The sequence below is a fragment of the Coturnix japonica genome, chromosome 12 (genome assembly GCF_054131305.1).
Source record: "Coturnix japonica strain WE chromosome 12, WE-NBRP24, whole genome shotgun sequence".
Lineage (NCBI taxonomy): Eukaryota > Metazoa > Chordata > Aves > Galliformes > Phasianidae > Coturnix > Coturnix japonica.
Window position 1 is genome coordinate 2,073,710 of NC_140674.1, and position 13,920 is coordinate 2,087,629.

The 13,920-nt window shown below is 45.5% G+C and overlaps 1 protein-coding gene across 1 annotated transcript in view; it reads left to right on the plus strand.

Moving 5' to 3' along the window:
• The window catches only part of GPC1 (glypican 1), a 138,269-nt gene that overhangs the window by 109,125 nt on the left and 15,224 nt on the right, over positions 1-13,920 (plus strand). Inside the window, exon 3 of the mRNA XM_015870921.3 lies at positions 9,932-10,323. Within this exon, the coding sequence (XP_015726407.1) occupies positions 9,932-10,323 (392 nt within the window). The remainder of the gene's footprint in view (positions 1-9,931; positions 10,324-13,920) is intronic.

Here is a 13,920-nt window from a genome sequence, read left to right on the forward strand (position 1 = left end):
GCAACTCTTTCCAATCTTCCTCTCCTTCCTCTGGGACACAGCAGTGTTAGAACCACACATAACTCTAAGTAAGAGCAATTTCTGGCTTTGCTTTGTTTATGGACGAGATCAGCAGCTCTTGAAACCCCACCTAAATTATCACCAATTCGATTTTTCTATAGTGTGACCTTACTGGAGAACCAACCTGACCGCAGCAGCTGATGGCTCAAGCTTGCAATAAATTCTCTGGACAAAGAATTGTACTGTGTGTTCTTTGTCCATTCCTTTTATCTGCCAAACCTTTCCTCTGTATCATGGGTTTTGTAGGCTTAAATAGGCAGAAAGCAGTGCAGGCATCAATGATTCGCCATCCAGACAGGCCCCATGGCAAGCCCCAGCAAGCCCAGTACCCACTGCGGGGCTGCAGGCGTTGGGCTGCAAGGTGCAAGGCAGGTCTGTGCTGGGGGAAGGCCGGTAGGGTTGTGTGCTCCTGTTTATGCAGTAAATACATGGTGATTTTACATCCAGTGACATACGGTTATTTAAAGACCTCTGAATTGCTAAGGAAAACGGGTTTAATTGAAGTCAAACATAAAAGCGCGGGGCGGAACCAAACACCACCACTTTAGAAAGCTATTCAGTGTATTCAGCTGATGGGGGATTTTATTTTTAACTTTATGATTATGGATTTTTATAGTGTCACATGAACATAATGGGCTTTTCTTCTCAGCAAGAACAGAGCAGAGGAGATCCAAGTGTACGAGATCCAATGCCCTTCACGGATGCAGTGGTAAACATGTTCTCAAATACAGAAATATTCAAGTACAAACCAATTGTGCTCACTGTGAGGGTGAAAAGGGATACAGTATCTTGATTGTATTTGAGAAGACAGTTGGTAGAAGACCCAAATTGGTATCATTATTCCCAATGTCTGCTATTGTGGTGATATTTTAGAAACCCATTCAAACCTCACATAGCACACACAAACAAGCAAAAATAAGCCTGGCGTTGGTTCAGGGAGTCCTATTCTGAGGTATTTGCTTAATACTGGACAGCAAAAGCTCTTCAGACCCATTCAAAGCCACACCAGGAAAATAAAATTGTGGTGGGCTGGGGAGGGAAAGGAAAGTTTTCCAGCTAATTGTCATCCTGCTAATGAGCACCAGCTCCTGCCCAGCCGTGTGGGTTCACTGTTAGACTTGAAGTTGTGCTGCAGAATTAAAAAATAATCATCACAAATATGCTCTCATTTAATATTCCCACCAGTTATTTGACCGTAAGGCAGTTCTTTAAGGAAACAGCTTCTGCTCTCATTTATTGAGGATGAATTGGTACAGAAGTTCCCAGGGCCGTTTACTCTGTAGATCCCTAGTAAATAATCTTCTCTTTCTTGTTCTGGTTGATTTTAGCTTCTGGACACATGGGTCCATTCTGTCAATATTTTATGACTAGCTTTTCTGTTATTATTTATTAACGTATTGTGCAAGTAGTTCCACGAGCATTAGAACTAATGAGGTCTGTATTTCAAGGGGTTTGTAATTCTTGCACCATTGACTTGCACATCAGAGAAGGTGCAGGATCCAGGGAAGTGTCCCTCCTCTGGAGACCCGTGTGCTGGCTGCTGAGGGTCCTCCTTCTCCAGGTTGCTTGGTCATAAACCTGATCGGGCTGCATCGCCACCCAGCTCACTCCTTCTATCCATTGGTTACGGTCTGACAGGGAGCCCAAGCTCCACCCTAGAGGACAGACCCTTGCTGCTCCTACTTGCTTTGCCCATGTGCAGTGATTCCCATGTGCATGTGCAGGCTTCTGTGACGCCTCACCTTGTTTGAGAACTGCCTAGGACACGTTGCATGCTGTCAGCTACATGGGACTGCACAAAGAAACCTCACAAATAGGAAGCAAAGCCTGTGTTAGGAATCAAACAGCTGCAAAGATCTTAAATGGCCTAACCCATTTTGTCAGCACCACAAAGAAGCAGTGTTCTCCCATTGTAAGATGCTGATTGGAGAAAGTGAAGCAGCCATAGGCTTGCAAATGCCAAAGTTTTCCTTCCTGAGACATTTATAATGAAGGGCAGCAAGCTGGTCCCCAGCAGTACAGCACATTAATTTAATTGATTGGCTGGGAGGCTGAGCGCTGAGGGCGGGTTACATCACACCTTGGCTGAGGCCTCCAGGTGTCTTATCTAAGGAACTGCCTGACCTACCACCAGAGCCAGTGTAAAGGGATGTCTACTGCTGGTTAAGCTGCTTGCATGCTAAAGGAGGGGCTGGGGAGATGGGGAATGTGCAGAGCAATCCTTCTGTTCATTAAGGAGAGAAAATAACACCTCAAGATCAAGACAGCACCGTCCTGGGCTTCAAAGGCTGAAGGCTTGGTTTCTTTCTCTTTAACTAACTGGTAGTAGCATGCACATGCTACTCCATTCCTCATGGTTCTTATTCTTTTCTGCATGAAAGCTCTAAATAAAGCTCTGAATTGTCTTTAACTCATTAGCAAAGAGTTGTCCCTCTTTAAATATGATAGAGCTGTGTAAACAGCAAGCGACCAAGCATGCAGCTGAGATACAGAGCCTGCCGTGTAGGCTGATGGCAGTGTGAAGCCATCACATTTTATGGTGTAAGCAGGAATTCAGGAGAAAGGGATGGTGAGAGTGTGACCAGTCCTGCAGCACCCACTGGAAGGCGATTTTCAGCTCCCTCAAAATGAGAATTGGTCTTTGCTTCACTTTGTCTGGATCTAAACTGTGCAGAAACCTATTAAATGTCCCTTTGAAAAACTCACAGAAAATGACCCAAAACTGCCTGATCTGGATACAGATTGCTCAGATTGAGTTTGTTGGATAATGTGTATCACTGTACTGAACATACCATATGGCTGTTATGTAGTCCTCCTGTTAAAAGCAAACTGCAGCTGAAGAGGTGAGTGAGGCAGTGAACTGAACCCAAATTGAGCATCCTGAGGGAATCAAAGGTAAATTCCCCAAGAACAAAACGCATGTGGTGTCTTTGTCTCACTGGCGACAGCATCCCAGGGTATGTAGGGTAACTGCTGGGTAACCAGGTGTTTGCTAAGGGATGCCCTGCCTAGGCAGCAAGGAGCAGACATCTTCTGTGCCTCCTTCCCCACAAAGATTCTGCGGCTCTCTGCCACCTTGCACACATTCTTCATTCTGTTCATGTCAGCCACGGGGGCTTCCCTTGCTCTGATCTGATCATCTTTTAAATGTATTTATTTTAGCCTCCAGCATCCAGGGCATTTTCTTGCAGGGACAGGGTCTGTATTCTGTCCTTTTGACTTAGGATTTCCTATTGTCTGTTTTAAATCTTCTGTCGGATCCGAGGTTTCTCTGGCTGTCCCCAAGGTCCTGTGCTAAGAGGAAAGATGAATGACTGTTGCTCATCATCATCACCTCCCTCGCTCTCTTTATTGAGCTTGAGTGCTAAATGCATTGATTTATCTAGCGGTTTAATGAAGATTTCGTCCTTAGTTCATGGGAGAACATTTAAAAGAGGTCAGAACTGATTGTTCACGTACAGCAAACTGGGGATAAAACCTGATGGGAAAAAAAAAACAAACAACTGAGGGATAAGAAAAGAGTTGTACGTTGGGTAAAGTGGAACAAGCACATGCTTTCAAAAAGGTGCAGCTTCTCTCAAAAAGGCACAGCTTCTCTCATCCCTCAGACTTGAGCATGAGCCAGAGATGCTTCAAAGGCAGCAGAAACCCTAACGCCAGCAGGAGGATATTGCCAGCGTCTGGGGGCAGCCAGCGCTTTTCTTTGGTTGTCCTAAATGAAATATTTAAAAGAAGGAGCATGTGTTATTTCCTCTTTGTTTTTCTCTTTTTGTTAAGCATAACTGCATTCAGACTGTGGTTAGCATTCTCAGCTAATATTTTCTTTAACAGGCATTTTTTATCTCTGTTGTGTGAGCACGATGACAGCCTGGGGTGGATGCAGTTGCTGTTCTAACCAGCTGATAGTCCTGAGGGGCACAGTGCACCCAACCAGGTCATCTGTCAAGGTTTTGTAATAATTGCAAACTCTGGGGTGATTTTAGTTTGAGTAATATAAGGAAATGTGAATTAAATATATATCATAGAATGGAATTACTGAGGCTGATAGACCTGAGACATTCCTCTTTGCTTCCTGCTTTGCTTTGCTGTGGCCCCTGAATAGGGATTGTGCTGTGTTCATTGTAGCTGGTGGTTACTCAGGCTGGGACTGAATGGCAGCTTCCTCCACTGTACCATTTTCCAAAGCAAATAGATTTTGTGGCAGGCTTTCTATGCTGGACATGGACTTGGTGGAGTTTTACTTTAAAGATGTATACACAAGCAATAAACCAAAGCAGTAGTAACGTAAGGTGTAGTTCACAAACAAACGAAAGTATTTTGTATGCACATTTATGCCTGTATTAGAAAATATATTGAGACATAGTTGGAAAAGGTCTATACTCTGGTCAGGGCATCTGACCTTTGCGAATCTCTGTGCTGTGCCATGGAATCAGCAGCACTGCTATCTTGACACCTCAGGTGCCCGAGCTTGTGGCTCAGCGTTTTGACTCCTTCAGAACGTGACATGCCCTGCTTCACAAGGCTTATATTTCAGCCTTAGCAAGATATCAAGTGATAGTAATGTTATTCAGATGGCGGCCGTGCATGTTTTTGTGTATGTATACAATGTTTGTACCTACAGGTGTCAGATATATTTGCATACTGTGGTTTGGCTGCTAGCAGTAGCCGTCTTTTCTCATCTTTACCGAGTTCTCCCTTTTGTTCAAGTTCCATGGGTAGGAACGTCATCAGGAAGTTACTTTTCCAAAGAGCCAACAGGATTCCTTTCTTATGGCACTGAAAGGGGGAAGTCTAAAGATAACATGCTTTATGTAGACGTATATGAACTCCTGCAGTAATAACATGGCAACTTTGTCCATCCAGAATGTAATCCCTGCAGCTGCCAATATCTGTCCTTATTCCTTTGGGAAAACCCATACGTCAGATGGTCAAGATGTTAGATGTCCAGGGACCGTGTGTCTTAGATACTCTAAGCTGCAAAAATTTGATGTGGAAATCATGGGAGAAATGCAGGGCAGGGGTGGTTGGTTCATCCTTCATCTCACACACACACCACAGCCGGTGCAACCTGTACGTTTGGAGCCATGTGTGTGCAATCTGCATCAGGACACATCACAGCACATGTCCTAAAATGGAGCTTTCAGGCCCACACAGTGGAGGAGCATTTCTGGCAGAGGCTGTCCATGTCAGCTGTGTTATGTTTCACAGCATTTCCTATCCCATGGGTTGTGAGGGAGTTGCATGGTGCTGGGGATCACTGTCTGAGCAGGTGTGTGCAGCTCCTCTGCTCCCTCTGGGCTATTGCTCCACCAGGAAGGGAATGCTGCCCTGTGGGGATGCTGGTCCTGTTCATTCTGCTTTGCTTTCATGCCCTGCTGTTTGTATGGGCTCATTAGTCTTCACAAGTGATTCTTGTCTTTGCAGTGTGGTCATTCCCTAACAGTGTTAGGGAATGTGGTTATTCCCTAAGAGAAGAAACCATACGTCTTCTGTGTATGTTTGTCTAAGACCAGTTTAAGCTAGGCCATCTTTAGTCCTTACCTGTAGCCAGGAATCTATCCTGCATAATGCCTTTCACCACATGATGTCTGTTCCATCAACTACTCTCATCTTAGGAGACTTCAAAGGCATTTATGTCTGTGCCTGAGTAGTTCGTTAACACTGGATTTGGGTAGGAGCATCTCAGTGACCTCCGGATAGCAAAACCCACTATTGAAACTAGAGGTGCACATTGGCAAAGGTCAAGGTGGCAAAGAATAAATGTAGGCCAGAAGTTAAGAAATGGAGTCCACCCCTCACAGGAGACGTTCTGCTCCAGCTTTCCAATAGGTAGGCAGTCTCTGCTCTTCATCTGGGCTTAGGAGAGCACTAAGCAGGATGACTGCTCATTGACCTACAGCATCTCTGCAGTCCTGTGTTCCTGCTATGTCCTACCTCCTCAGTGGTCTCAGCCACCAACAGGAGGGGATATTGTAGGGCAGACTGGATTCTCCAGAGAGGCCGAGCACTGGGAAAATGGCAGCACAAGAGCTGCTGCTTCACAGGAGTGCGAGACAGTGAGGGGAGAGGTGACTCCAAGGAAAATGCCATTGGAGTTGCTATGTGCCATCTATCCACACATGGAACCTAAGCCCCTTGGCCTCCCCATTGCTCCGTCATATGACAGCACCCAGCTAAGGTATAAGGCAGAGCATGTCAGCGCTGGTATAGCAGGTATCCGCTGCCTGATTATTAATAATGAGCAATAACAATGTTATGAATAAAAGATTACCGTCCTGGCTGAAGTGAATTGAACAGATATGAATGCATTAGATTTGGATTTTAATGGCTTAAATCTGTTGCTAAATTATTCTCTTCTAATATTAGTTTGATTTCAAGGACAGCATTAAAACTAACTGGAAAAGTAAATTGGCAATGGGGTGTGCAGTAGTATACTAAATGGGAGCTCAGCCCAAGAAAATGGCATGGCTAGCTCAGAACAGGAGGTCTGCTCTAGGAAGAGTCCATAGGCTTTTTCTTTCCCTGCTTTTTCTGGTGTGTCGGACAGCTCAGACTCGGCTTATTTCTTTTCTCTTTTTGAAACATGATAGCAGTGTTAATGGTGAACATATTTCCCTTGGCCACCCTTCACTGGCCCCTGTGCAAGCCTCTACAGGCTCGTGTATTTGCTCAAACATGAGAAATCACAGTGTGGTATTTGATGCCTCTTCCTCTTCTGACTGCGGGCCTTGCTTGCTATGCAAAACTGTCAAACTAGGAGGAGAGTTTTCGTATTGCTTTGCTGTGCCAAAGCTCCTGTAGTAGTTACACAGAGCTAGAGTTTCTGCTGCCGTACAGCGCTGCTGAGACACGTGTTTTCGGTGTGTGTTGCTGGGGGCTCTGACAGGAGCTACTCAAGGCTTTTAAAAAACATAAGCACAATTGAATCTTGCAGTGCTGGAGCAGTTTGCTCTTGTCATGAGAAAAGAGGAAACAGGAGAGCGCGGGGCTGTCAGGGGAGGCAGGGCAGAGCGCTGGGCGCTGCTCCTGCTGCTGCCAGGGGAGGCAGAGCAGCAGAGGTGTTGCTGGCCATGGGGTTCCCCAGCCCTGCAGGACTGAGTGGCGGTACCTGGGGGTGGTCACTCAGTCTTGACCAAATCCAGTCATCCAGTGCCAACGCTGCCTTCAGGAAGGGCATCTCCTTGAAACCTGGCATAATGTTATCATCTGAGCAATGCATTTTCCTCCCTCGTCTCTTCTAATCTGGATGTACTCTTTCCATTTGTGCAAAAGAGCTTTTCTGCTTGAGGCTTTAATAATATTCAGATTGAAATTAATTCAGTCACCTCTCTCCATTTTTCTTATTTTTTTTCTAGTTTGACCTCTAAAATGTTATAAGTTTTGAAGAAAGCCAAATGTGATGCATGCCCAAGGAGCATTTGGATGCTCTTCATGGCCTCTTTGTTTCTTCATGCATTCATTCCCACTCCATTATCACATTGGTTGAAGAGACTCCGGTGTGCTCCAGCTGCGTAGTGGTCAAGTGGTGTCAAGGAGCTTGGAAAAAGCCCTTTATGGGGGTGAGGGGAGCTCAGAATTTGCCATTTCCACAAAGGGAATGGCTGGGCCCTGCCTCACCAGAGTTGAGAAAATGTAGAAACTGTGAAAATATGGGCTGTGAACACTGGGAAGCTGAGAAGTGGAAAGGGTGGGGATTTCCGATTGCTCCCAAATGCAAAGGTAATAGATTCTGGTTGGAAACTTAATCCTCTGTAAGCAGCTTTTTGTCGGTACCACAGCAGAAAAAACAGCAGCCAGAGCTGCAGAGTTGTGTCCCTTATAAAACCCTTCTGTTTCTTTGCTCAAAGCTTTCTGGCATCTTTGAATTCCAGAGTTTTTCAGGCCTAGCCACTGCCAAAAGGCAAATTTCATTTGAGTAAAAACTGGTTGTCCTCTTTCTGAACCTGGAACGGAAGAAGAAATAATAATAAACAACGGTAACATCAGAGTGCTGTGCTCGCGTTTTTCTTGCAGTTAGTTTTGCAACTGGCGTGTGGAAGGGGATGTTTCATGTGGGAGCAACCTTGACCAAGGAGCTGTGCCTTTCTCTGCCTATGGAGAGCTGTGGTTGGTGTGGCCCAATGGCCGCCTTTCCAAAAGCAGCTGTTGGGATGTGTGGTGCTCCAAACCCCGTAGCAGCAGCGAGGAAGGACCCACCTGACCCACCAATGACAGGAGCATTGAGTGCTCCTGGAGGAGCAGGAGCCCAGCCAGGATTTTCCAGTTGCCTCTCAGAAAGAGCAAGCTGAGCTTGTGTTGAGCTGTGGGGAGGGCAGTAGGAGCTCTGTGCAGCCCTTCTGGCACAGCCCTCTTCCCAGCACCTGCCAGTGCAGCCAGGAGCATGTCTCAATTCCCTGCCAGATCAGCTGTTCATCACATGCACATTTAGGTTTAATTGCTAATTAATTTTCCCTAGATAATGTAGAGATATTTTTTCTTGCTGTGTGAAATCCAGAAGAACTTTCTGAGAACCAGGCACAAATGAATTGATTGAAATTGGTGTTCTCTTACTTAGGTGACAAATAACAGTTCATCAGCTCTTAATTAGGTTGGATTTTTTGAGAGCAATTTCTAATTCTTTTTTACAAAAAGGTGTACATCTTGTTTCTGCTGTTTCCATATATGAGAAAAAAGACATTTTGCCTTAAACTGACAAATGGGGTTGTTGAGTTTGCTGGTGTTTTCTTCCTCCTGATGGTGATGCCAAGAGAACAGCTTTTAAGAAGGAAGATGAGCAAAACAAATATGAACCAGTCCTCTGGGGAAGGGGGGGATCCCAGCGCAGCCATGAACTACATACAACCCAGGTCAGATCCAGGGAGAGTGAATTCCTTCAGGAACTGAATCTGAAAACCAGATTTTATTCAACGTTTTAATTTAGGTCAACACATTATTTTGTTTTCTTTATGCTAAGACATATTTTGCTTAAGAACTATCAAAAATGCTTAAAGGAAAATGTGAACTATTAAGCAGGTGATGGTTGGAGGAGTCAGGCTGCTTGTCCTCGGAAGCAGTTTGCTCACATGGCAGGAGTTCCTGCACTAGCAGCTGCAGGTGTTCTCGTTTGTTCCATCCTCTTGTTGAGTTCTGGCTTCATTCAAACCTGAGAAACTGTTGGAAACAGTAGTGTAGGAAAGCCTGCCCCAGAAATCAGGCTGCTAGAAAGGAGCCGTTACTAGTTATACAATTCCAGAGCTGTTCAGTTGCAGTCAGCGCTGTTCCCTCAGAAAATACTTTGTTTAAGAACTTTGTATCTGGACTGTGCATTTTTCAGAAGCTTTTCTTTCTGTTCTTCTCCGCCTTGGCATGCTGAACTTCATTTGTATACCTTCAATGCATGCTGTTTGATTGTTAGTGCATTTTAATTGAATAATGGTTTCCCTTCAACTAGAGCTTATCATACATCATAAAGAAAATAAAAAAAGCTTAGATTTAAAGAATAGTATAATAAGGTTTGCTTCAAAAAGGCCCTAAAAAGTATGAATGTAATTGAAACGAAAGTTACCATTCAAATCATTTTTTTCCTCTTGCTGACTGGAATGATGGCTTGAGTTGCTGATGTCAAGCAGGTTGCTGAAACCTCCTGCAAGGCAGTGGGAGTCTGCAGTTGGGTGCTTCTCAGTGTGGCTGATAGATAGGATCAGGCCGTGATGCTCTGGAGCTGCACTGCAGTTTCTCCTTTGCCTTTGTCATCTGAGGCTGGAGGCTGAGCAGGCCAGCAGAGGAAAAGCTCTGTTAGGGCCTGCTCTTGTCAGGGCAATTATGCTGCTGAACAGCATGGCCTGCTGGGTTCCTGCTTGTCCAACTGACCTATTTTTTCCTCTCTCTTCAGATTATTTTCAGGATCTGTTGAACAAGTCAGAAAAAGCCCTTTACGATACTTTTCCAAGCCTGTACGGAGACTTGTACACTCAAAACATGAAGGTCTTCAAGGACTTGTACAGTGAGCTACGCCGCTATTACCGGGGCTCCAACATCAACTTGGAAGAGGCCCTGAATGAATTCTGGACGCGCTTGCTGGAGCGACTGTTCAAGCTGATGAACGCCCAGTATCACATCACGGACGAGTATCTGGACTGCATGGTGAAACACGCAGAGCAGCACAAGCCCTTCGGGGAAGTTCCCAGGGACCTGAAGGTGAAGGCAACACGAGCCTTCATCGTGGCACGCTCCTACGCACAGGGCTTCCTCGTGGGCAGTGACGTGGTCAAAAAGGTTTCTCAGGTATGTGGGGGTTCTCCCTTCTCGTTTGGGCCAGGAGGAAGATTTATTTGCCCTTAAGTTTTCGTGAGAAAGCAGGCAAGCATTTTTAAGTTCTGTAAAACAAACTGCTTGAGGGTAACCCATCAGTAGAAGGGAGCAGCAGGCATGGACTTCTGCAGGCTTTGAGAGAGCCTGCCAGAGAAGCAAGGCATTATTCACCACAAATCAGACCTTACCTCATTTCAACCTGCGTGGCAGAGTGCCGAGGAGATGTCCGTCACCCGGGCTGCAGAGATGTTCTGTTGCTTGCCCAGATTCCTCACATTGCTCTGGCAGGGAAATGACATGCCTCTAAGTCATGCTGCCTTGGTTTGCTCCTTGATGGAGATGGGATGTAGGGTATGAAGGACTGGCTGGCCAGGAGTGCAGAGAGATGCATTCCAATGGCTGCTGACAGGATTCCTGTGTCTGTTTTTTAGCTGTGTGCGTCTGTACTACTTCTGTGTACAGGCAGGTGAGTTTGAACATTGGGATCTTTAGGGATGAAGGGCACCATGTAAACGCACATTAATGTGTCTGAATCCAGGGTTTCAGGAGGAAGGAAACTGTCTATAGTCTCTACTGCAAAAGCAGCCCTTCAGAGTGAGGAGGCGGTGAAACAGGATAATCAGGCACTTCACACAGGTAGCAAAGAGAAAATCCATGCTAAAATATGGCTTCCACGCTGCATGTGGAGATGGCAGTCATCAGGCATGAGAATCGGGGTGTGATTAAACTGAATATAAAATATGGAATTACAGTTAATTTCCTTGGGAAGTGATGTGTAGCAGAGGATGGTAGTGTTTGAGACAGCAAATCCAGACTTTGATCTCAGGAAGAAACATTAATGTGGTAACAGTGACAAATGACTTAATTTATCGATGTGGGGCCGCAAAACTGTTCTGCTACCCAAAAGCCTTTGTACATCTCATTAACATCACACTCTTCTGGCACTCAAGACAGATAAAAGAAGAGAATTGTGTATTTTCAGGCAGATCAAAGTAAAACATTTTTCATAACTCCTTTGAGTGGCAGAGCGTGGCAGCATGCCATGGTTTTACCTTCTGCCAAGTGTGGTGGGCAAAGCAGACTGGCAGGACAGCTGCAGTCCTGGTGTCAGAAGGAGAGAAGGACCTGAAATACTGATGTGCAGTGTTCCTTCACCTTCATGTGGGCTTCCTCCTGTGGGATTTCAGTTCTGGCACCCCTTTCCTGAACACTTCTATTCCTGGTTGCTTATCGCATGAGGAAAAGTGACCCGCCTCTGGATTTGGAGCGTAGGGCAGGTGCTCCTCTGAGGCATCCATCCCACCCCATGTCCTCAGATGCTCCTCTCCCCGGAGCACTCCCTGGGCTCATGGTTAGCTTGGCATGCTGCTGTTGTCACACAGCTGAGTCAGGATAGCTCAGCCAGCCCTCTGTAAGAGCTCAGTTTGAAAGGAAGGCCAAAACCAGCCCATTCCTGTCCTGTCCTATCTTTGCTGCTGTCCTTGCTCTTCAGACAAAGTCGCCCTGGAGCACACCAGGGCGCACAAAGCAAGGGGATCCCCCAGTGACACACACCTCTCACTGCATGCCAGGGCAGCAGACAAAATATCACCATTTTGGTTCGAATCATGGAATCATAAGATGGCTTAGCTTGGAGAGGATGTTAAGATCATCAGGTTCCAACCCCCTGTCATGGGCTGGTTGCTACCCACTAGGTCAAGCTGTCCAGGAACCCATTTTACCTGGCTTTGAAAGCCTTCAGGGAGGGATGGGGCACCCGCAGCTTCTCTGGGCAGCCTGTTCCAGTGACTCACCACCCTCTAATTAAAAAAGTTCTCCATAACATCTAACCTAAAACTTCACTCTTTTAGTTTACAGCCATTCTCCCTTGTCCTGTCACTATCAACCTGTGTAAAAAGTCAGTCTGCCTCCACATTGTAAGCTTCCTTCAAGCACTGGAAGGCTGCAATGAGGTGCCCCTGGGGGGTTCTCCAAGCTGAACAAGCCCAACTCCCTCAGCTTCTCCTTATAGGAGAGCTGCTCCAGCACCTCATCATCTACATGGCCCTCCTCTGCTTAGGATTATTTTCCTTTACTGTGCAGTTGGCAGCTGCCGCAAAATAGCAAGTGCTGCAACTCAGAGCTTCATCTGAACAGGTGAAGGACTGTGCTGGGGGCTTGCTGGCTTCCAGCTGCTGCTCAGGGCCCCACATTGGTTCTGCTCCTCTGGCAGAAAGTGAATGATTGGAACAATCTTTTGCTGCGTCTCTGCTGCTGCTCACCCCAGAATGCTGAGTTTCCTCATGGTGCTTGGTGTGGGTCAGCAGCAGCATTGTGAGCAAGAAACACTTATTTAAATAATCAATTGTAATAGTTACATGAGTTTCTTTTTCTAAGAAAATGCTCCTAAAGAAGGCTGGTTCTCTTTCGAGGCTGAAGCAAAATATGGTGATTTTCATTACTAATTATAAATCTTTTCACTAAACCCTCTGTTTTGTTTCACTGATGAGAGTTGTCTACCAGTACATTTGTACTTAAGCAATCCTGTCTCTTACTGTACATTTCAGTCTTCTTTTTTAAACCTCTCAGTTAGGATGAGGTAAATGGCAGCTTTCCTCTTTACCATATGAGTAATTCTTAAACACATGGTGGGTCAAGCAACATTTGGATTGAAACTGAATTCCAATTAAAGAGGTCCCTAAATAGAATTTGTAGCAGTGTTTTTAATGGTTAAATGAATGTGCTGGATACATATGGAAAACTATTATTATCTTAGCATGACTTACATTTCCAGCAAGACAAGGATTTAACAAAGACAGTATGGTCATCCCCAGCCCTCATTTCCCTTAAGGCTGTGGCTGTTGCTTGTGCCCCAGGAGTTTCCATGGCTTGGAAGGATGTACAGCTGACTTCTGTCTTGGGTGAACTATCTGTAAAATGGATTGAATACAATGAAGATATAGCCTCTTTTCTCACAGTTAGGAAATCACTTTGCTCCAATAGCTCAGGTGCAATGAATTCCTGTCCCATGTTCACATGTGACACATCTCCATCCTTTCTGAGTATTATCTCTATTCAGGGCATCAATAACAAGTGCACACAACCATAAATTACATTTTATTTCACCTAAAGACTTTCACTTTTGTAATGAAGTTTTGTATTGTTAAAAATCGCTCTCTTCTCAATCCTGAAGTGTCAGTGAAGTCCGGTTGACTTACTGTTCATAAATAAATGCTAGGAGAATGTTGCTTCATTGAGGGATGCTGGCAAGCAGCAGTATTTATAATTTCCTTTTCCCTGGATGCCATCTTAGCTCTCACTCTGGGGCTTTTCATTGCTTGACAGAGGTGTGTTTCTGTGCTACAGCACTTGACAGCAGGACACTGTTCTACAGAGGCTGCCTTACCCCAGGGAGCTGTAAAGATGCCAAAGTAAAATCTCTTTTGAGTTGATGTGCTGCTTCGCAGGGCCAGAAGTTCTCCCCTGGCACCCTGTGCTCACCAGGAGGTGGCATTTCCTTCAGAGAGATCATCTGTGTTCTTCCCTGGGATTCAACAAGCCCCTGTGTTCAGGCAGAGGCACCTTCACCTA